The following is a 24780-nucleotide window of genomic DNA, read 5'->3' on the forward strand; positions in this document are numbered from 1 at the left end:
TTTTGGTTGTAAACACATTTGCATGTGCAGAGGAGTAGCAAGTGTGAGACAGAAGTGCACAGACTGATGGGATACAAGGATGTTCTAGCAAGTGTTATATCTCACCCTGGTGCTGGATTCACAGCTCACACTGCCTAGGATTGCTCTGTAAAGTCTTCCATGTTCAGGCTGCTATTTCTGAGGGTTTTCTACTGAGAGCTGCTATTTCTGAGGCTGTAAGTGTGCAGTGTCTGGGAGACAACATACCAGCTAGTCTACACCTATTAGCCCAGGGACAACTTAAAATTAAAGATGGAGTCTACAGAGGGGAAAACTCATACACAGCTACTGCCTCATGTACCTACACGATAGCTTATCCCGAAACCTTTCCTGAATGACAGGTATGCTTTAAAGCAGGCATGGGAAATCTTCGGCCCTCCAGCTGTGGCCACAGCTGGAGGGCCAAAGGTTCCCCATGCCTGCTTTAAAGCTTGGTAATAATTTTGTCACAAAGATAAATCTTTATAATGTTTATACAGAATGATTTTAAAACTACCTAATTTTGTACCTAAAATGTAAAATGCTTACCTTGTGTATTTCTGATACTGGCACCCTCCTCCCAGTGGCCAGTGAGTGGTTGAGGGTTTTATTTGTGTTATATGAAGCACGATATGTGTAGAAGGTGGCTAACAGATAGATAGATAGATTGACGTTGTCAAGAATACAGTCAGCTTTCGAAGCCTCTTGGAACAATGATGGCAAAAAAAGAAAAGACGATACCTTTGCTCTTGGGATAGCCAACAACCCATAACTGGATCTGGTACCTGAATGCATACCTTAGAAAAAGGAACAAATGCTACAGAATTGACATAAAAACACTGTGGTGTTCAGTTCCTCCATCTCTTACCATGGGACATCTCTGCTCATAAAGTCTAAATCAAACCTTACAAAACACTGCATTTTTATACTCTGTAAACTACAGCCTTATTTTATTTATTTTTTTCCTTTTTAGGTAGAAATCTCTGTGGGACTTTTTTTTTTTGTATGTGCTGTATGTGTGATAGTTAGAGATGAGCGAACCTCAAGCCCATTCAGGTTTCTCCGAACCCGAGTGTGCAGCATTTGATTACCAGTGGATGCTGGCTGGAAAACATGGATCCAGCCATAGACTGGACATAGGACTTCCTAGGGTTACACCCAACTTCATCATGCCACCTGCAGGCCATATTTATAACTGCAGCATGTGGCTTCTGGTACTTGATTTAGGTTGTTGCATCGTAGCTGCAGAATCAGTGCATGGCTTGCAGATGCCTTTCTTTGTTCCTGGGTTGCCCCACACCAGCCCTTTGAACCCATGTAACATGCATGGGTTACATAAGTTGGCTACTGGTACTTGTAGCAAAGAAGGTAAGTCTGTCTGTACAGGCATGTAAAGATGTCATAACTCTCCCTGTGCTGCCTTGGTGCTAGGTGGCTGCTTGAACATGTGTTTAAAAATATTAACGCTATTACAGTGACAGACAGTGGAGTTCCCCTTAACCTTTGTTAAATCTGGCTAGAAAAAAAATGCTCCATAGTAAATATTGCAACATACCATCTATTCCCTGTTACGTCTTTGGCCACATCTTTTCTTTATCTGTAAACCCATGATGGCTGCAGCGGTGACTTGTTCCATGTAGAGATGCTGCCTGACCTGCCATAAATATGAATTAATTTTAAAATTATCTGTAAAACGTCTGTGTTATTGTTAGTAGTGACATTGCTGGATTGGATATGGAGCTTGGTGCAAATTGCACATTGCCATAGACTTAAAAGACTGATTTCTGGATGCCAAATGCCTTCACTAGGGGGAGCAGTGGAGCTTACTGTATATGGATTTATTATTGTGTTAACTGGAAAACCTCTATATATCTCCTATAATGCTCCCCCCAGCTACACCCATAAGTCACTGCAGGGTTTGTGTAGATAGACAGATAAAGTGAGCTTTCCCATAGTGGTGACTGCATGGGAAGGGACAGAATTTTGTTATTTAGTCTTATGGCAGTGTAAAGGGAAGCAGAAGAGCTTGGTATGAGAAATATAGCAGAAATGTCAGCATTATAGAATTAAATTTAGCACACGCGATCACTGCTTGGTTTAAAGACCACCTCACTAATTTTACGCAGTGACGACCAATAGGGATTAGGGAACCCTGTCCTAGCGATCAGTGACCAGGTAATAAAATTACAATGTGAAAGCCCATCCTTTTATAATTCAAAAAGGTCCCACTGATCTATAAAATGAAAGAGCCATAGCTTTACATAGTGGCGCCTCAACCACCAGCTGTGTAGAGGGAGTGCAGTGTGACCCCATTAGTAGGGGGCCCAGAGGTTACACCCCCTGCCAGCCATAAAGAAAAAAATTATCCGATACACTTCATAAAAAAAGGGAATATCCAAAATACTATGTGTAAATCCATGTCTGAACTGTTTTTTTTTTTGTTTTTTTTAAAGGGGTTGTCTGGGGGGGACAAACAGTTAAAGTGTCACTGTCGTTTAAATTTTTTTTGCAGTAATCAATAGTGCAGGCGATTTTAAGAAACTTTGTAATTGGGTTTATTAGCCAAAAAATGCATTTTTATCACGAAAAAGCAGTTTGAAGCTCTCCCCCCTGTCTTCCTGGTTCTCTATGGAGCGGGGAGGGGTTAAGGGGGGCTGAGGCACCAAAACACGACAACAAAGAGTTAATTTACAGCTACATCGCTGGCTATCTCCTCTGAAGTCAGCACCAATCTCTCTGACCTCTGAATACTGGCTTTCATACAGCTCCCACTGTGTAATCCTTTGTTCTCTGCTGCCGACTAATCTCCCCCCTCCTCTCTCCATAGGTTACACAGGGCTCGACTGATGTAAAAGAGTCGAGATTTCCTGATAATGAGCAGTGAATGAGAGAGAGGAGGAGGGGAGGGGGACCTGAGGAAAGTCTTATTGAATGCAGATAATGGCATATTTGCCTAATATATTCAATTACAAAGTTTCTTAAAATCGCCTGTACTATTGATTTCTGCAAGAAAAAACCCCCAAACAAACACAAAAAGCAAATAGTCAGCACTCCCCCAACACTTATTCACACTATGCAGTTTACATGCTGCCGTGACTAACATATAAAAATAGAAAAATGCTGCAGCAAACTGCAAGTGTCAGGACTCACCACATATACTCCCTTCAGTGTACATACTATAAAAACCTGTTCTAATTATTATTATTTTTTTTTTTTTTTATAAAGAATGAGGTTCTTGTTTTACACAGAGATTAGTGTATCCTATATGCCCAGTTCTGTAGACTTATAGTCTGAGAGAGGCCAGTATCTAAGTATAGGGGCCAACTCTTTGTGGGGTCACCTTAACGTGGTGAGTTGGTATATTGTATTTGATCAAATAGTTTGCTAAGAACCTCTCTCTCTCTAAATATATATAATGTAGAACAGGTTTTTATCATATGTACGCAGGAGGGAGTATGTACAGTGAGTCCTGACACTTCCAGTTTGTGTAGCTTTTCTCTATTTTTGTCACTACGTACTTGCAACAAAAAAAAAAGAAAAGAAAACAAGTTGTAAATATCTATCCCAGACCCCATTAGCTCCCATTCCAGAAACTTCCAGCCCCCTCTGCTTGTGTCTTCTCCTTTCTTTTGAGACCAGTAGTCGGAGCAGGATCTGCCTATCACTGGCCAAGATGGGATACCTCTGCAGTAAATCTAAAAAAAAAATTAAAAAATGTTGAAATATTTGACATACTTTACAGAAAAAAGTGAAAGTCTGTCACTGAGACATTAGGTTACATGCTGCCCATACAAGTATATGGAGATGGGTGGGGATGCTCCCCGTTCTGCTCATTTCCCCTGCTACACGCCTCCTGCTCCCCCAGCCTGTCCGTTCCGCACCCCGTCTGCCCCAACGCCGTATGCCTGCTGGGAGGTGTGCCGCTCTGCTCTCCGTCCGACCTGCCGCCATATGTGTGCTGGGAGGTGTGCCGCTCTGCTCCCTGTGCACCCCGCCCTGCGACATGCCTCTTGCTCCCCCGGCCTGTCCGCTCTGCTCCCCATCCGCCCCAACGCCGTATGCCTGCCCGGAGGTGTGCTGCTCTGCTTCCCGTCCACTTTTGGTCCCGTCCGCCCTGCCGCCACATACCTGCCGGGAGGTGTGCTGCTCTGCTTCCCGTCCACCTTTGGTCCCGTCCGCCCTGCCGCCACATACCTTCCGGGAGGTATGCCGCTCTGCTCCCTCGTCTCGCTGCCATATGCCTGCTAGGGAGGTGTGCCGCTCTGCTCCCCCATCCGCCGCCATATGCCTGCCGGGAGGTGTGCTGCTCGGCTCCCCCGTCCGTCTCCACTGCCAAACATCGAGCCGGGTGATTCCTCGATCGTTCATTCCATCATTTCCCTAAAAGGGGTTAGTAATTTGATCAAATCCCTGAATTCTATCATTTCACTGCAACATATACAAGACATCATACTGGTTAGACTCTACTTACTAGCTCAGGGACAACTGAAAATGACAGATAAAGCCTGGAGGGGGGCATATGGCTTATAAATGCTGTATACATGATATATAGTGGCCACAAATAGTGATCTGCTCTCCCTCTGTAACATGGCTCCATTGATTCCAATGGAGCCGGGTCACAGAGGGGAGTGCAGATGGTCACATTAGGGGCCGGCCGGCTTTCCACGACAGGGCAAGCTGGGAGTTGTAGTTTTGCAGCAGATGTAGAACTACAGGGAATACTGGTGTATATACTTAAAGGAGAAGTCCAGCGAAAATTTTTATTAAAGTATTGTATTGCCCCCCAAAAGTTATACAAATCCCCAATATACACTTATTACGGGAAATGCTTATAAAGTGCTTTTTTCCCTGCACTTGCTACTGCATCAAGGCTTCACTTCCTGGACACCATGGTGATGTCACTTCCTGGATAACATGGTGATGTCACGTCCTGGATAACATGGTGATGTCCCGACTCCCAGAGCTGTGTGGGCTGTGGCTGCTGGAGAGGATGATGGTAGGGGGACACTGAGGGACACAGGGCACTGGAGGGACACTGAGCATCCCTCTGCCATCGTCCTCTCCAGCAGCCACAGCCCGCACAGCTCTGGGAGTCGGGTCGTGACATCACCATGTTATCCAGGAAGTGACATCACCATGTTATTCAGGAAGTGACATCACCATGTTATCCAGGAAATTACATCACCATGTTATCCAGGAAGTGACGCAGCCTTGATGCAGTAGTAAGTGCAGGGAAAAAGCCTGTATTATTATTATTTCCTGTAATAGGTGTATATTGGTGATTTGTATAACTTTTGGGGGGCAATACAATACTTAAAAGAAGCAGTTCACTTTTTTTTGGGCCCCCCCCCCTGGTAGCCTGTGGTATGTATACTTACAGAAGATGATTGGTGTCCCGCGGCGTAGCTCCGGTCCCGTCCCACGGTGCCGTTCAAATCCGGCGCGCGCTCACTTCCGCCGGCTGTTGTCAGTCCTCTGCTCTGTCCTGTCATTATACGCTGGAAGTCACTCGCACTGACTTCCTGCGTTCAAATTACAAGACCGAGAAGAGGAGTCACAGCGCCGGCGGAAGTGAGCGCGCGCCGGATTTGTACAGCACCGCGGGACAGGACCAGAGCTACGCCGCAGGACACCGATCATCTTCTGTAAGTATACATGCCACAGGCTACTGGGGGGGGGGGCAAAAAAATAAAAAGTGAACTGCTTCTTTAATAAAAATTTTTGCTGGACTTCTCCTTTAAATGAAGGGGGCTGCTTGTAGTTGTAAATAATGGTAGGAAATGCAGCTCTGGAGTATAAACTGCTGCTCTATTAAGTGAAAATGGAGAGCACTTCTCTAATGGTGCATTTACACAGAGAGATTTATCTGACAGATTTTGGAAGCCAAAGCCAGGAATGGATTTGAAAATAGGGGAAATCTCAGTATTTCTTTTATGACCTGTTTATAGTCAGTTCCTGGTTTAGGCTTCAAAAATCTGTCAGATAAAGGGGTAGTGCGGTGTTTAAAAATTATTCACAAAAAAAACACATTACAAAGTTATACAACTTTGTAATGTGTGTTATGTAAGTGAATGGCCCCCTTCCCGTGTCCCCCCCACCCCCGGAAGTGTGGTGCAGTATACTACGTCACCTTCGAGAGGCCGGCCAGACCGCTTCAGCCGTCCCTCATGCCGGGGGACGGGGATGGCTGGAGTGGCTTGGCCGGCCTCGCGAAGATGACGTCGTTCGACCCAGGATGGCGGCCGGGATTGACAGTCATCTGGTGAATATAATGCACCACACTTCCGGGGTGGGGGGAACACGGGAAGGGGGCCATTCACTTACATAACACACATTACAAAGTTGTATAACTTTGTAATGTGTGTTATTTAGTAAATAATTTTTAAACGCCGCACTACCCCTTTAGGACAATATTCAGGTCATTCCCCCCCTCCCCTCAGTGTTTCCTTTAAAAATGGCGATGAGCGTGTAACCCTTTTAGTGCATACCATCACAGATATTTGGGAAACGACAAATACTGTACTTACAGTACACGGTCATTTCCTTTTTAAAAGTTATCTTTCTCCAAGATTGATCTTTCCCTACAACCATCCATTTAGCCATGTTCTGCATCTTCAATAAGAACAAAAAAAATAATCTTATTACAGAATAGCACCACATGGCGGTTGTATAATATCAGGTGCGATTTCCATAAAATCACATGACTTTCAATCATTGCGAAAGATTTTATATTGTTGCTTCAGATATGATTCAAGCCCATAGAAATAGACATTTCTTGGAGAATCACACTGTGTTACCATGGCCACCTGCCCTTGAAGGGGCTTTTCGAGAATAATAGATCATGAGAATTTCAAAAGTATATATATATATATATATATATATATATGTATATATATATACACTCTCCCCTTACACACGACGCGATGGGTTCTCCCCTATTTGAACTTCCCGCTCGCTTCCCGCCTTTTCTCCACAGAGCAGTCACGTGGTAGACTGAAATCTCGGTCATGTGGCCACTACGTCATCAAGGTCCTTCTGGAGGATGGGAACCAGCCACTACCGTTTCCAAACGCCCGGTATCCGGGTAAGATGGCGGCTGTAGAACAGTGCTCGCTCTCAGTTCAGTGGCGCCCAGTTTCCCTCACGCACGTTGAATATCCCGCAGGTAAATGACGTTCTTAGAGCTTTGACGGCTTCGCTTGCACACGGCTGCTTGAGATTGGCTAGAAGAAAAGATTTAATGGCGATATTGTGATCCCTTTACGGGACTGTCTGGGTAGTACGCATGCGCAATGTGTCTGCGTCTGAAGCCAAATAGTGTGCTGGGCCAGTGCGCATGCGCGGCGCACTTTCTGTCTGTACCTGGTGTGTGGACTTGTCATGGAGGGGAGAGTGGCCTGCTTGTGTGATCATAGTACATGTCTTTGTATGATGGTGGACGTGTATGAGCCATGTTCCTTGTATGAATTCTGCCATTTTTCACTGTTGTTTATAATACCTTAAAATGTTTCACCGTGTGTTGTACAGCACATTATTGCCTCTCATGCATCATTTGCATACACTAATTTCCCTGTAATTTGCATAACTGGCCACACCCTGCTTGAGTTTCCACATAGATTGTTTTAGGATTTGCCTGTAACTACTATTTAGGCGTGTCAGACAATTGGGACTGCTGTGAGGCGGGTCACATGACCCTCTACCTGCGGCATGTTTCCTACTATTAGGCTGTTTGTGTAATCTTGGGGTACATGATGACTTCTTCCTAATATTTTTGGGTCACCCGATTGTTGATGTCTCCAAAGTTCAATTGTCACATTGAGAGATGGCTATGTTTGGTGCTGGACGTCGATTGGTTGCCTTGGCAACCTGATGGCCCAGCGTGGACTGCATCCCTGATGGGAAGATGGGGTGTGAAGCGAGCTTTGGAGATACACCCTAAACCAGGGGTAGGGAACCTTGGCCCTCCAGCTGTTTCAAAACTACAACTCCCATCATACCTGGACAGCCAAAGCTTTAAAAGGCAAATTATCAGCAGGTTTGTCCATATGAACCTGCTTTTAGACACCTGCACCGGCGGAGCTGCACAATTTCAGCTCCAGTCTTTTTCTTTCTCTCAGTTTGGAGCACTGGGGGTGTCTCGCCTGCCCATTGCCTCCAACTTTCCTCCTATTATGCCTAGTCATATATGCATAAGTAGGAGGCGGCGGGCGGGAAAGCCCCCAGTGCACCAAATAGTCATTTGCATATTATCTTAAGATAAAACTACAGGAAAACTGCGGCGTAGAGAGAAATCAGGCCGGCACTGAAATGTGCAGCTCCAGCGGTACAGGGACTATCAGCAGGTGCATATGTACAAACCTGCTGATAGTTTCCCTTGAATGTCTCCTGACCCACAGGCCTCTTAATATCCGCGTATGTGCAGGCAGCTGTGCTTGCATCACACTGAATACCCACCCACAAACCTCAGGAATTTTTTTAAATTGAATTTTGCAAAATCTCAGTAAAAAATAATGGTACCCTAACACTACACACTGATACGTGGAGAGCTGTGGCCAGGTAGTCAGCGTGGCACAAGCGCAGCTCCAGCAGCCCACACCACTGGCTTTATTATACCGTAAAGGTTCAATCTCAGCACTTACCATAAATGCTTCATAAATTTTGTTGTAGAAAATTCATATTGATCATAAGTACAACAGGACGTTTCGGCGTTAGCCTTTCTCAGCTATTTTATACCAACACATGCGCTGTTATGAAGAGGACTGTAAGAGTGTTCCCACATGCATGCCACTCTGCGTTCTCCAATGGCTGTGCAATGTTCATTCAGCAACACCGCATGACTATTGAGGAATGCAAGGGGGTATGCTTTCAAACAAGTGTTTGCATGCATGTGGGAAGAGAATCTTTCAGGTACAGCACATGATACTTATGGTGAAGGATTCATGGGATAGGATGAGTTTGGCGGGGATGCAGACTGCGACGAGGAGGAGTGGAGGGAGCAGGGAAGGGATGTAGACTGCTAGGAGGAGGTGTGGGGATGCAGACTGCTAGGAGGAGTGGTGGTGGGAGCAGGGTGGGGATGCAGACTGCTAGGAGGAGTGGTGGTGGGAGCAGGGTGGGGATGCAGACTGTTAGGAGGGGGCAGGGCATGGATGCAGACTGCTAGGAGGAGGAGTGGAGGGAGCAGGATGGGGATGCAGACTGCTAGGGGAGGAGTGGAAGGGAGCAGGGCATGGATGCAGATTGATAGGAGGAGTGGTAGGAGCAGGGCAGGGATGCAGACTGCTAGGAGGAGTAGTGGTGGGAGCAGGGCATGGATACAGACTGGTAGGAGGAGCAGGGCAGGGATACAGACTGGTAGGAGGAGGAGTGGGAGGGAGGGAGCAGTGCAAGGATGCAGATTGCTAGGAGGAGCAGGGCAGGGATGCAGACTGCTGGGAGGAGTAGTGGTGGGAGCAGGGCATGGATACAGACTGGTAGGAGGAGCAGGGCAGGGATGCAGACTGCTGGGAGGAGTAGTGGTGGGAGCAGGGCATGGATGCAGACTGGTAGGAGGAGCAGGGCAGGGATGCAGACTGGTAGGAGGAGCAGGGCAGGGATGCAGACTGGTAGGAGGAGCAGGGCAGGGATGCAGACTGGTAGGAGGAGCAGGGCAGGGATGCAGACTGGTAGGAGAAGCAGGGCAGGGATGCAGACTGGTAGGAGGAGCAGGGCAGGGATGCAAACTGGTAGGAGAAGCAGGGCAGGGATGCAGACTGGTAGGAGGAGTGGAAGGGAGCAGGGCAGGGATGCAGATTGGTAGAAGGAGGAGTGGTAGGAGCAGGGCATGGATGCAGACTGGTAGGAGGAGTGTGATTGACTGAGCTACAGCGGCTGCTGCGGAAAACAAGAAGAGGGCAGAACAACATCGGGAGCGTGGAGAGGTATATATACAGTGTATTTTTTTATACACGCATTGCATCGATATTACACATAGTGATGCATGGTCGGTGGCTGATTATTTTAGGTCAGGACCAGAAGACCCGATAAGCTGATGAGCGTTGTCTCTATTACACTGAACGATAATTGACTTGATTTGGCTGATTATCTCTCTGTGTACGGTGCTATGGATTGGGCTCGATGGATTTTTACAGCCCAAGCCTTTGTTCTCAGAAGCCCAAGCTGACAGCACAGAGCAGCAATGTTCATGTGTACCTGGAGGCCGAGGAGAGATTGAAGATGAATAGGTATCCTAAAAATGGAGGTGAAATGAGTGAATGGAGCCGCACTGCACACTCTTGACCATCGCTCTGTTCAAAAATTGCTAAACACTAAACATTGCAGTGATTGGAAGTCTCTTAAACAGTGAATGAAGAAAGCATGGGGTAACCAGCATAATGTTTGATAATGTTAGACGTCACAATTTATTAATTGTGCCAGACCATACTACCAAATTAAAACCCCTCAAATCTTAACAACCAGTCTCTTCTACCGTTGAATACACATGCTATAGATGGTAGAACCAAAGACAGATGAGAGTCCCACCTAACTGCATGAACAGAGACCTGAGCAGGCTTCCTATAGATGTGTGTTGGAGTAATTCTATAGCTCGTCCTAAACCAGCAAAGAGATTTGAATAGCAAATCTGCCTTCTGTTTGTGGGGCAAATAGCCGTGGGGTGTCACTCTAATATTGGATGATGAAGAACAAGGCTCGTTTCATTTGATGCATCAAGTTCAGTTCCTTCCTTTTGTTCATGGCTATCTAGTACAAGAGGGAGAGAGGCTTGTAACTGAGTCACGTCTTATCAGTCAGCTGCCTGGTCACTTTTCCGTTTAGACTCTGTGGCTATATATGAGTAATGTTAAAGAGAAATTCTCCTTAAAGGAGAAGTCCAGCAGAAATTTTTTATTTAAAGTGACTGTAATACCAGGCCCAGGCTGAAGCACTGGAGGCGGGCCGACCCACCCTTAGTGGGAAGAAACTCCAGCCCCTCCATGACGTGACTCCATTAGAATCAATGGAACCCTATCGTAGAGGGGCTATGGTTTCCTTCACTAAGGGTGGGTCGGCCCGCCTTTAGTGCTTCAGCCTGGGCCTGGTGGTACAGTCACTTTAAGTATTGTTTTGCCCCCCAAAAGTTATTCAAATCACCAATATACACTTATGGGAAATGCTTATAAAGTGCTTTTTTTCCTGCACTTACTACTGCATCAAAGCTTCACTTCCTGGATGACATGGTGATGTCACGACCCAACTCCCAGAGCTGTGCGGGCTGTGGCTGCTGGAGAGGATGATGGCAGGGGGACACAGGGCACTGGAGGGACACAGAGCATCCGCCTGCCATTATCCTCTCCAGCAGCCACAGCCCGCACAGCTCTGGGAGTCGGGTCGTGACATCACCATGTTATCCAGGAAGTGAAGCCTTGATGCAGTAGTAAGTGCAGGGAAAAAAAAGTACTGTCCTGTAATAAGTGTATATTGGTGATTTGTATAACTTTTGGGGGGCAATACAATACTTTAAAAAAATTTTTTGCCGGACTTCTCCTTTAAAGGATTGCATGCTGCTGAGACCCTCACTAATCACAAGGAGTCCTTTGTCCTCTGAGCAAGTGGATTGGTGGTTAAGTTGGCCTCTACACCATTGACAGTGCTCTGCTATTGTCGGCAGTCCCATAGTCAGCATACGCAGCTGCAGTCTTGTCGAAATGTATTCTTACAATTTTGTGCATGTAGCTTCTAAGAAGACCAGTGTGTCTCCATGGTTTCAGACTACAAACAAACCCTGTGTAGTCAGCAGTCATGTGTTAATCCTCTCCATTTAACTCCTTGCTTCTTAGGAGGTTCTTACAAAAAAAATAGAATCATGAAGCATGATTTTTAAAAGGTGATATCTGTGGCAGGCCTTCCACATCATATATTTGTCTGAGGTGACAGCCATTCCCCCTCACCCCTCCATATACACGACTGCTTTGTTTGACTATTCTGTAGATTGGAGATAAATGCCATTAGTGGGCCGACCCCTTTTAGTCCTGAGCTCATTGACAGGCATGGACTGGTCTGGTAATAAATCTTCCAATCCCTTATAATGGAGTGATCGTCTTATAGGGAACACCCCTCTTACTTAATGCTGGATTTGACCTCTTCCTCAGCAGACGGTCTCTGACCACATTTCTCTCATCTGGATTCTTCTGCTCTGTGGTTTCCCTGAATATTTCATGTGGTTTTTAATGGCTCAGCAAAACTGACTGAGTGAATTATTCATGAGGCTTTTCCTCTACGCTGCAACTAAAGAAGTTTCTTTTATATGACGCCGGTAATTTAACCAGATACGCATCTTCCAAGGACGGAATATATTATAGGCCCACAGAGGGCGCTCTTTTTTTGTGGACCTAGAGACAGGTGTTTCCATTGAGATGTCACCTGGTTAATGCAATTGCATGTTTACTACCCTACTAGGACATGTGAGGGTCCTATTACACGGAGCGATTTTTAACGATAAACGATCGCAAAAGATATTGTTTATAGTTAACCTGAAATCTTTTGCCATATTACACAGAACGATAGTCGTTAGATACGATCCTTATTGCGATCGTTTATTCCTTCTGATCTCAGGAAAACAATGGACAATGTGCTATTACAGTGAACGATTAGTGAAAAAGTGCGGAACTTGAGCGAACGAAGGTGGAATTACAGCGAACGATTAACGATAATTTTAGGTTTAGATCAAAATCAACGATCAACGACATGCGAACGATTTTTCGATCGTTGCCTGCAATTACACAGTACGTCCCGTGTAATAGGGTGTTTAGGTTGCTGGGGAGGTGTCCATTGTAATGCTTCTTAGGCTCTAGAGGAGTGCCATATCTGTTGTGTACAAAGGATACCCAAACAGCACCAGGTAGCCTCTATAGAGACATTCTTACCTGTGAATGTGAATTCCTGGGCAACCACCTGATAGCACCACTCCCCGCACCCCTGGTGCATGTAATACAAGACAGTGTGACGCATCGGGGATAGGGTGTAGTATTATGTAATACCTATGTTACATATGGTCACATCAGACTGGAGTGATTGAAGCCCTTTCTATGTTTAATGTCTCCTTTAAATGGTCACTGTTGTTTCAACAAACTTTGTATAGGTCAGTGGTATAAGTGAATATAAAAAAATAATTATAATATACCTTATCAGATAAAAATGCTCTTGTCATTAAGCATCCTTGATAATGATATATTCCTCTCTGAAACCAGTTCAGTCCCGTCTTGAAGCTAGCTCAGGGGTCAGGTTACAAGCAAGGCAAGTCTATGGAGAGGGGTAGTGCCTGGGTACACAGGCAGAGAGAGAAGGAGACAGCTTTGTAAGAGATCTCATCCTAGGGCTTTATACAAATTTTAGACTGTTCGCTACAGCTTTATCATGCCTTCAATGCGGCTGGCTTTTAGGCTGTACCCAAAGACAGGGAAGTGCAGGATCTCCTCCTCTGTGTAGACACACCATAGACATCAGCCTCAGCCTGCCAGCTTGCAGAGCATAAATCTGCAGAACAATGCCATATGTAAGATTAAAAATTACCTGAAATGGCAGGAAGCACTCCATTTCCTTTTGTAGATGCATTGAATAGGTGAGTTGCAATCTGTTTTCTTACCATTTTATCCTTCTCTTCCTGTAGGTGACGTCTATGGGCAGCTGCTGGCCTACCTCAGCCTGGGACCAATCGTCATTCTCATCAGCTTTGTGACTCTTATCATATTCAAGAGAGAACTTCACACGGTTAGAGTCCAAGACAGGCTTCACTGATTTGTCGTCAGAGGATGATAGAGTCCACATCATGTCTTCTCATTGTCTCTCTCTATTCCAGATTTCCTTTCTGGGGGGCTTGGTAATGAATGAAGGTGTAAACTGGTTAATAAAGAACATCGTAAGAGAGCCACGTCCATGTGAAGGTAAGCGGGTGCCACCTGTCTGGCTGCTGCTCATACTGTATAGGATCAGGCTAGAATTGACAGTAATTGCTCAGGTGGCATTCACACGTTCCACAATTATCGTCCGTTCACAGATGATGTGCTATGGACCGGAATTTGTAACTCCCAGCATAATTATTCGTGAAAAAGTTTGAATCTTTGTGCTACTGTGCTTACGGTATCATTAGGAATGATGATGCTGGGAGTTACGAATACTGTAGCACATCGTCCATGCGAAACGTATAATTTACTCCTGTCATCATGTCTGTCCATACAACCACACATGTTCTATAAGATTCAGGGGAGCACAACGTAAAATTGTGGTTAATTAATCACTTTGCAGCAGGGTCCTAGCTGGGATTCTCAGGACAGCCTGAATAGTTTGGGGGCCATTCATGTCTTGTTTTGGCCATGTAAATCAGCATCCTGTCTAAAAAGTATGTGCTCCTATTGAATTTACTGGACCACATTTATAGTGAATTTATAGTGACCACATTTGTTTCTGTATGCTGAGTGCCCTGTGATTCAAAAGCGTGGTCTGCTATAATAGAGTCCCACACAGAAAGCATAGGCGTTTGGGACTGAACTGCCTATTAAACTCAATGGTCTCACAAGGAGTAGTTCGCTGTATACATCAGCAAACCATTTTGAAAAGTTTATGCATACCAACGATGTGTGGACAAGATGTGATGTGAGTGGGCCAATAAAATATTGGTTGTAAGGTTAGGGATGGGGTCTAATAAGGTCAGAATTGAAAGGCTTGTTAGGTTAGTAGGGATAGGGTCAGTAGGGCAAGGATTAGTAGCAGCACTAAGGTTAGATCATGGGTAAAGAAGGGTTAGGATTGGAAAAGTCAGAGTCTGTAGGGTTAGGATAAGAGTTGTTAGGGGTAGTAAGGTAAGGTTTGATAGGGTCAGTGGTGTTGGATAAGGGTTTGTAGGGTCAGCGTCATTTTATGCCTGAACTTGCTTTTCTTTCCGTCTTTGTACAGGAATGCACACAACAGTCACCACAGAGTATGGGTTGCCTTCAAGTCATGCACAGTTCATGTGGTTCTTCTCTGTGTATTCATTCCTTTTTCTATACTTAAGGTGAGTTATATCAATAATATATTATAGGGGTATTCCCATATCTAAGACATTAAGGGGGAGATTTATGAAAGGGTGTAAATATACACCTGGTGTAAACTGGCCACAGCAACCAATCACAGCTCAGCTTTCAGCTCTGGTAAGATATAAGAGGAGCTGTGGTTGGTTGCTGCGGGCAGTTTACACCAGGTGTATATTTACACCCTTTCATAAATCTCCCCCTAAGTGATTAAAAGTTAGGAAAATGTTCACTTGGTTCTTATTACCTTTTTAGCTCGGGCTCCCTGCTAGGCCTCCTCATGTGCTGTTGTCTAGGTCCCCGACCACCTCTGTGTTATCAGCAGTAGTCAGGCTTATTACTCCCTGGTAAGATCTGGGAGTGCACATCAGTGTGTGTACAGGCTCCCCTGCTGGCCACCTTATCTCTACACTAATCCATCCCACTGCCAGCGTCCAGCGCTGTGGAGCTGAGAGCTGTGAGATTTGGTATAGCAGAGCTCAGCACAGAACAGCAGAGCTGATGCCAGCCTTAGTGCTGCTGGTAAAGAGAACCAATCACAGTGAAGGAGGCCATACAGGCCATTTGTGTGTCACTTGTCTAGTTGAATGTTTTTCCAGAGTTCCTCAGAGCCCAGTTAGGCAGTTCTATACAAGCCACCTTTTCCATTAGGGACACTAAGTTAATCTCGCCATGGTTGAAGATACTTGGCACAAGTAGGTAAAATATCCATACACCAAGCTTCTTCACAGTTAGAAGACTGGAGGCCTCTTCTCTGGTGAAACAATAGAGACTCCTGACATTCCAATCACCTTATGACCAGGTAGCACTTGCCTCTTTAAGTAGGTTTGTTCTCAGTGGACTTCATCTTGTGTTTTTTTCCTTTCAGGATGCACCAGACAAACAATGCTCGATTCTTGGACTTGCTGTGGCGCCATGTACTGTCACTTTGTCTCCTAACAGCAGCATGTCTAGTTTCATATAGTCGGTGGGTACTATGTCTTTTACTATACTTTATACCTGTACTGAGAGTTGATTCTTGTGTAACTATCTTTTTATTTTTTTATTTTTTTTTTAGAGTGTATCTAATGTATCACAGCTGGAGCCAGGTCACATACGGAGCTGTGGCAGGAAGTATCTTAGCTATAGCTTGGTTTGCCATCACCCAGGAGATTTTCACACCGTTGTTCCCTAGAATTGCATCCTGGTATGTTTTAACCTATAAAATAAGCATCATGGAGGCACTGTATGGACATGCGGGGTTATAACTAGTGCAGAATTAGGACACAAGGCTTTATACGTTTTTAAAGGGGTTATCCAACCTTTTTAAAAAATATGGCCCGTCTTGGTGCAAAAATAGACTTTTTTCCTCCTCAGGACATCAGTAAATTCCTGTCATGATTTTGCAGATAATAGTAAAAAGAACGTCCAAAATTGCAAGTCATCTTGTTTTAAAGAAAATGACCACTATGCATAATGTATGTTGGACTGAAAATCCATCTTCTTCTAGAGAGGTGTCATGGTGTCTTTCATTAGCAGAACTACCTGCTGCTACTGAGACAGCAGCTACATAGAGTGGATATGTTAATCCAGGACAAATATATCAGGATTATCAGATTATTCTGGATTATTACGCAGTCGCCATCTATAAAACCCCCTATCACTAGAGATGACCAGAGTCTCTTTGTTACCTCAGTGAAGTCTTCTGCTTCCGGTCCCTCTCAGACTGGGATCTCAGAAATAAATGTATATTATTTAGACTATATGACTGAATCAAAGGACCACATAGTCCATTGGGTGCTTTACTTCCCCTATATTGTCTGTGTGCGTAGTTTCTTGTATTGCATATTATCATATTAGCTACTACTTGAATTTCTCTTTTCTCACTGTCATCTGTTCTTCCCTTCAGGCCAGTCTCAGAATTTTTTCTTATCCGTGACACCAGCCTAATTCCCAACATCTTGTGGTTTGAATACACAGTCACTCGATCGGAAGCCAGGTAAATATGCCAAGTATTAAGGGCCTTTTACATGGGCTGATTATCATGTCAAAAATTGCTCAAATCTTCTGGTGTGTGTCAACGATCAAATTTCGAACGAAAATTTGCATCTTTTGAGCTGACCTCAAAATCATTGTTAATTGTTCTCATGTCTTTCAGTGTAAACACTCATGGTTCATATAGATGCAAACGCAATTGCGATCATTCATAGAATATACATGAACGCAGTTACGATTGCATTAACGACTTTTCATAGCAATTTTATCTTCTTGTCTAAAATAAAGAAAAAAAAAAATCGATCGCGTGTCGTTCGCTATACGAGCACTTAAGCGATTTATCTGTACGTTTAAGGACCCTTGGCCTTTTTATATCTATAAAGATGGAAGGATGCGGAACTGTAGGCTGGGGGTTATTTTGCAGCAACAGGAGATTTGCAGGTACACTAGTCACATGATACTGTGTATCACCTGTAGGTATTAAACTCGTATTTGTGGCTTTGTCATGCTGTGACAAAAGGGCCCTAAAGCAGTCATTGTGGTATAGGTGTGCCTCATCCGACAGGAGAACACAACATGCATTCTGTTTTGAAAGGTCAAATGTCTGATAACAGGAAACAATAGTTGGAAGCAGACTTTATTACTTCATACTTGATACTACGTAAGGGTGTCTTCACATTGGAAAGGAACATGGCTTATTTTCAGCATGTCAACCCCTGTTGCCGATCTGCTGTGGATTTTCAGAGAACTTTCCCTATAGAATTCAATGGGGGAGGCACATTCTGCAATAAATTCTTTAAGGAGACCTGTCAGCCGGGTCAGCTCCCCCAGCTCCTGTGTTCCCGCTCCCACCGCAGAGATATGGCCATCGGCTCATCCAACTGATGAGCCCATGGCCATATCTCCGCAGTGGGACCGGGAAGTGCAGGAGCTGGTATGTACGCCTGGCCCTGTCTGGGGGTGGGGTGGGTTCGGTGTGGCTGACCCGGCTGACAGGTCTCCTTTAATGTTAACAGAATTTGCAGCAAGAACGCTGGATCCAACTTTTGCATCATAACAGACTGAAACTTATAAAGAATATATATTAACATTTGTCTTTTTTATTTGACTCGTCCAGAAGCAGACAACGCAAACTTGGTACAAAGCTGCAGTGAATCTCAGACAAAGAAACTGACAGGGATGGGGTATGACGGCGGTAGGATTCATAATCTTCTGGCAGTCCTAAGGAACTGAAACCAGGACAGCCCGTGACGCACTGAAGAACATTTATAACTGACGGACCAAAAAAAAAAAAACCAGAGTGGGAAAGAAAGAGAGAGAGGCCTTTACCTGGTTTACAATGCCTGTCTTGCCAGCGGCCGCCCTCTGCATGTCAGGACTGGGGCCGATCAACGCTCTGCCAATGCACGCTGTCCAGCGGTCCCTCTCTGAGTCGGATTGATGGAAATTTGCAAGAGCTAAGGTGTTTCCTTTTTTTTTTTTTTTTTTTTTTTTTTTTTTAAATTCAGGAGATGATCAAAGGAAATTCATTATTCTAGCAAAAACCGACCCTTTTTATTGCATGAATATCCACCTTTTATTTATTTATATGTATTTTATAAAAAAAAAAATTAAACTAATAAGTATAGGGTGGAATATGCTGTAAATGTCGGCAACTTTATTGGGGTGGGGGAGGGGCTTTAGGATTTACCGTCCGTCACCTACAAGTGAGGCACGTAATCCCGTGTGCTTCAACAGACTAAGCTTGGTTGCTGATATAATAATACTGCCCCCTATGGGCTTCAGCTATGCTCCCCAAGGTGCCTATTGATGATTGACGGCTGGAGGGCTTAAAGCAATTCCTGTTGCACTTTTGAACAAGGTTTCCGGATGAGGACTACAAATAACCCTTTTAACACTAGTGATTTTTTTTTTTTTTTTAATTGTATGTGTAAAAATTGTGAAAGTGGGTGATGTCCTTCCTGATTTGTTACTTGTCTTACTCCACGGAGAGGATGATTTTTGCAGTAACCGAGGAGCTGATTCACTTTGTAGCCTCCCATGTGGTTCACCTTTCACCTTCCATTCAATATGCTATGAGAAAATGAAACTTCACCTTTGGAAACACAATTATGGAATTAAGCAACTTTCTGATGTATAGTTATTGCACATATCACTGGCAATAGGAAAATCCTGTTCTTTATGTCAGCTGCCGCTCTCTGCTAATTGTAAGTCGCACTGAGCACCATTGGCAGCTGTGAGGGAATGGATGGGCATTATAAAGGTCTTCAGACAACACAGTGGTCTCCATATATTAAAGGGAGGCTGCCATCTGCCATCAGGGTGTTTCCTTGTGGCTTCTCCCCACCCGCACTGACTGATAGATCTATCCCTATCTCCAATAAAGACTGCTGGAATGAGAAGACGCCGCCTAGGACCGCCCCTGTGACTTGTGGTGCAGTCACAATGATAGATGACAGGTTCCCTTTAAATTACAAAAGTCAGAGACAACTCATAAAGAGAATACAGATTGCCAACTGCATCTGTATCCTGAGGTTTGGGTAACAATAGATCTACACGGCCTTTGCAGTGTACATATAGTACACTGGGAAAGATCCAGGAATTGTGGAAACGGCGTAGCTCACGCTGCTACGCTCTTTATGTAGCTCCCATTAAAGTAAATGAGAGTTATGCAAAATGTGTAAAACATCCCGCTCGTCTCTATTTGGTTCCCAGCTACTTCACGCAGGCCGAAGGGGACTGGGGGGCCCCTGAATCTGAGATAGGTGTAGGTCCCTGAGGTGGGACCCACATCTAACAGACATGGTATATCCTGAGGATACGCCAGATAAAACAGTATACAGTCATAACAGCAGTGTGACCCTACCCTCCATAGTCCATGGACACTGGTTGGTATCGCACTAACAGGCAGGAGGATGAGCGGCATTATTTCTAGCTCCTACAGCAATTCCATAATAAAAGGTGGAGTTTCATTCAAAGCAATTTTTATCTGTTTAGTCTCCATAGCAAACCTTACGTTGTAACTTCTACCAGAATTTATTGGAAATAAAATACCCTTTTTATTCATATCTTTACCTCAAAAAAAAAAAAAATGCTTTTTACAATTTTAAAGGTGGGGCTATAAATATGTTATGTAAATGCTGGGGGTCTCTGGTGTATATGGCAAACACAGCATGAAACCAGGCTTAAATGGTGAGTATATAATAGTATATTTTAATTTTAGTAATTTACAACTGCTGTTACAGACCCGAATTTGACAGCATGAAACAGACAGGACGTGATAACACAGTAAACTATGACTTACTCTAAGGCACCTTTCACATGTCCGCAATATATGGACCAGATCTCTGAACTCTCGACATCATCATTCATTATGATGCTGGGAGCTCCGAAACAGTGTCAGAACATTAGGGTGAATATTTGATCAGTTTTGGAGCTCCCGGCATCATAATGAATGATGTCAGGAACACCGAGATCTGGTCCGCAGTATAATGTTCATGCATAGACTGTATATTGTGGACGTGTGAAAGGGGCCCTAAAACGCTTTAATGTTTTAGAGAGATCTTAAAGCTGTTGGGAATGTTGTGAGTAGTCACTAAAACGGTCCTCGTGGCTGCTCTCCACCTCACTGGCCCTGAGTTATGTCTATACTTATGTGCATATTGATTGATCGATCTCTCCCTATTTGGGTATAGGCAATGAATTTCTTAGCCAATACTAGTGGGGAGAGAATACTGGGGACCACCCTTGATGAGCTGTCTGTGGTTCAGGCAACAAGAGAGTGATGAGGCATTCCCTTTTAGGGGGTTATCCACGATTAGAGAAGCATCTACTTTCTGTTTCCAGAAACAGCGCCACACCTGTCCTCAGTTTGTGTGTGGTGTTGCAGCACAGTTCCATTGAAGTGACTAGAGTGGAGTTGTAGTACAACACACTACCTGAAGACAAGTGTTTGGAAGAAAGTGCTTATGTTTTTCTAACACCAGATAATCCCCTTTAAAGGGGTACTCCGGACGGGGGATCATTTTTAGGGTATGGCCGGGGAAATAGAGGCCGACGGTCACTTACCTCCCCAGTTCCAGTGCCGGGTCCCAGATCGTGCCACCCCGTTCTCTCGTCCAGCTGCCATCCTGGTCTGAGCTGCGGCTTGAGAGGTGACGTTTTAAGGCAGCTCAGCTATTCAGTGGCCGAGGTGGAACTCCACTCCGAACGCTGAATGGCTGAGCTGCCTTAAGACATCTCGTTTCAAGCCGCAGCTCAGACCAGGATGGCAGCTGGACGGGAGAACGGGGTGGCGTGATCTGAAACCGGGGAGGTAAGTTACCGGTGGCTTCTATTTTTACCCCTTCCCTGGCCATACCCTAAAAATAACCTCCGCCTGGAGTACCCAATCTTGCAAATTGGTAGAAGGTGAGAAGGTTATATGGTTCCCATACATATGGTGATTTAAGGGGTTCTATGAGACAGGGCTGAATCCTTCTAGATACAGTGTCACTCTTCATTCATGGGTGGTGTCTGATACCACAGTTTAGCCCCCCCAGCCATTACATTTGAAGTAACACGCTATCATCCAAAATGTCACTCATTTAAAAAAGGTTTTGACGTGCCAAAAGTTTTAATTGATAGATTTTTGGGATGCTAAGTCCATCACCGATTGCTAAAGCCAGGAGAAAAGCTCACCTAGGCACTTCTCTCTCCTCGCTGGACCACTGCTCTTATAGTAAGGGCCAAAAGACGTCTGACAGATTATCTGACAGAGTTTTTTTCAGCCAAAGTCAGGAATGGACTATAAACAGAGAATAGGTCGTAAAGATAAGACTGAGATTTCTCCTCTTTACAAATCCATTCCTGGCTTTGGCTGAAAAAAATCTAAGATCTGTCAGACATCTTAATAGGGCCTTAAAGGGGTACTCCAGCGTGGGGGCTATTTTTAGATGTGGCTGGGGAGGAGGTGGCTGAAAAAAAAGACGTCCACTCACCCCCCCCGGTTCCAGCAGCGGGTCCCGCATCGCGGCACTCTGGTGCCCGGTTCTCGGCCGCTTCCTGGTCTCTGACGTGGGCCCGAGACGTGACGTCTCAGGTCCGCTCAGCCACTCAGTGAAGGAGGCGGGATCCCACCTCTTTCACTGAGTGGCTGAGCGGACCTGAGACGTCACGTCTTGGGCCCGCGGTAGACACCCGGAAGCGGCCAGGAACCGGGCACCAGAGCGCCGCGATGCGGAACCCGCCGCTGGAACCGGGGAGGTGAGTGGACGTCTTTTTTTTTTTTCCAGCCACCTCCTCCCCAGCCACATCTAAAAATAGCCCCCACGCTGGAGTACCACTTTAAGTCTATGGAACCTATCTCTTGGAAGGAGAAGTGCTTAGAGGAGTGCTTCTCCCAGATCATTCTAGTGATCATTGGAACTCTTAGCACCCAGGCCCCAACCAGTTAAAACTTTTTCTTTAAATTTAGGACAGTAACAAGTGAAAGATCCTTGGAAGTTTCTGGAAAGATCTGCCAACAACGACCCATCGGTGACTGGCGGCATTGTCTAACCTAAAAATGTTTTGGCTCCAAAGGTTGTCGGAGGGGACATTTTAATGTGAATAGTCAATCTGTTTTAAGCGAGAATGTGATGTCTTCAGAGCACAGCATTAGTATCTGTACACACGACAATAACTGTCCATGTGGAAAGGGCTTACGGCAGACCGATTCGGATATCTGCCGCTTTCTATCATTGTCTATAGGTACATGTCCTGGATGGACTGATAGCACAGAGGGGAGCAGTAACTTTTTGCTGTTATGCATTTAATGAGGACTACATGGGAGGCCCACACCGTGCATATTTGGGGCTACACTTGGGTCCCCCCCCCTTTCCCAAAATTGCCATCCTTGTCTACTGGCCGTACTTGGTATTGCAGTTCATCTCCATTCACTTTCAGTGTACCTCTAGGGATGCTCTGGATGGGTAGACACATGATATACCTAGTAATTATCATACCTGGGTCCTATTGATTAGAATGGTTACATGCATGTAGTATGTAGCATGTAGTTGCATCTCTTAATGACGGACCAGGTGGGAGAGTATTCCTGGAGGGTACATCTTAAAGCGAATGTAACAGCAGTACATTTGCGTTAAGATTTTAACATCAGGGAAGCCGGTGCCTTCTTTTTAATTGCGGCCCAGTTCCCGCATACGGTGCCGCTTTATCCCTGGGCACCGGCCGGGGGTGATGCACTGGAGGCAGGCCGGCCCCCAGTGGGAGGAAACCCCATCCCCTCTGAAGCAGCTCCATTAGAATCAATTGAGCCGCATCATAGAGGGGCGGATGTTTCCTCCCACTGGGGGCCAGTTCGCCTCCAGTCCTTCAACCCCAGCCAGTGCCCGGGAATAAAAGGCTCAGTACGGAGGAAACGGGCCGCGGTTTAAAAAAATCTTAAAGCAAATGTAGTGATTGTTTCATTGGAGCTTCAATACCAGACACAGCTGATAGTGGCGCTATTGCTGGGGGAAGAAAAAAAAACATTCTTTGGCCCTATTCGCATGTGCGTAATATACTATGGGAAAGACTTCGTAACTCCTGGCATCATCTTTCATTATAATGCTGTGAGCTATAATAGTGTTAAATCTTGGCGCTACTGTACTAACACAGCCATGTCAGTATAGTAGTGTGAAGATTTAACCGTTTTGGAGCTCACAGCATTGTAATAAAAGATGATGCTGGGAGTTCTGATACATAGTATACAGTCCCTGCACAGACTGTATATTACAGAGGTGTGTACAGGGCATCAGTTGCTTCAGCTGCATGGTACAGCCCTGGAGCACAGATTGTCATGGCAGGACGGTGCCCCCATGTTATGGAGACTGACCAGTGGCTCCTCGCACCAACTTGTCACTCTTGTTTGTTTTGTGCATATGCGAGTTCTATGAATTGAAACATGACTTTTATTTTAAAATAAAAATGATGTAAAATCCTTCAGCTGTCTGTGTGTTCTGGTCTTAACTAATGGAGCTGGTACTTCAGATGTCTGGCCATGGTGGAATAGGATGTTGCTGTGACTGTAGGGTGGGCAGGTGGAGGGTACATCCCCTTAGGGTGGCACTAACTGCATCATGGTCAATACACAAGAGGGGAATTTATCAAGGGCTTTGTAGGCACAAAGCCCTTGATAAATTCCCCTCTTGTTTTAGGTGAATAATTGTATTTTCACCCATTTGTGGTCTATTTATGAACCAGTTAAGTAGAAGCCTGGACGGCGGCGCAGCTGTGGATATTGTGTACCTGGATTTTGCAAAAGCGTTAGACACAGTTCCTTATGGACGTCTGATGGGTAAGTTAAAGTCTATGGGTTTGGAAAGTTTAATGTGGAACTGGATTGAAAACTGGCTTAATAATCGTACCCAGAGTGGTGGTCAATGATTCCTACTCCGAATGGTCCCTGGTAATAGGTGGTGTACCCCAAGGGTCAGTACTGGGCCCTCTTCTGTTTAACTTGTTTATTAATGATATTGAGAATGGAATTAACAGCAATGTTTCTATCTTTGCAGATGACACCAAGCTTTGTAGTACAGTACAGTCTATGGAGGATGTGCAGATGTTACAGGCTTTGTAGTACAGTACAGTCTATGGAGGATGTGCAGATGTTACAGGATGACTTAGACACACTGAGTGTTTGGGCGTCCACGTGGCAAATGAGTTCAATGTGGATAAATGTAAAGTTATGCACCTGGGTACTAATAACCCGCATGCATCATATGTC

At 45.0% G+C, this 24780-nt stretch overlaps 1 protein-coding gene across 2 annotated transcripts in view; it reads left to right on the top strand.

The window, feature by feature from the left end:
* Nucleotides 1–7049: 7049 nt before the first annotated feature.
* DOLPP1 (dolichyldiphosphatase 1) overlaps nt 7050–24780 on the top strand; it is a 34240-nt gene continuing 16509 nt past the window's right edge. Inside the window, exons 1-8 of one of the 2 annotated variants that reach the window (XM_069943235.1) lie at nt 7050–7183; nt 13664–13764; nt 13853–13937; nt 14947–15046; nt 15931–16029; nt 16120–16248; nt 16951–17040; nt 18154–20102. In XM_069943235.1, coding sequence (XP_069799336.1) covers nt 7108–7183; nt 13664–13764; nt 13853–13937; nt 14947–15046; nt 15931–16029; nt 16120–16248; nt 16951–17040; nt 18154–18190 — 717 coding nt within the window. In that variant the 5' untranslated portion in view covers nt 7050–7107 and the 3' untranslated portion in view covers nt 18191–20102. Of the gene's footprint in view, nt 7184–13663; nt 13765–13852; nt 13938–14946; nt 15047–15930; nt 16030–16119; nt 16249–16950; nt 17041–18153; nt 20103–24780 lie in introns of those variants that run through there. The other variant, XM_069943234.1, reaches the window with a different exon arrangement.

Source organism: Dendropsophus ebraccatus, chromosome 10 (assembly GCF_027789765.1).
Source record: "Dendropsophus ebraccatus isolate aDenEbr1 chromosome 10, aDenEbr1.pat, whole genome shotgun sequence".
NCBI classification, from domain to species: domain Eukaryota; kingdom Metazoa; phylum Chordata; class Amphibia; order Anura; family Hylidae; genus Dendropsophus; species Dendropsophus ebraccatus.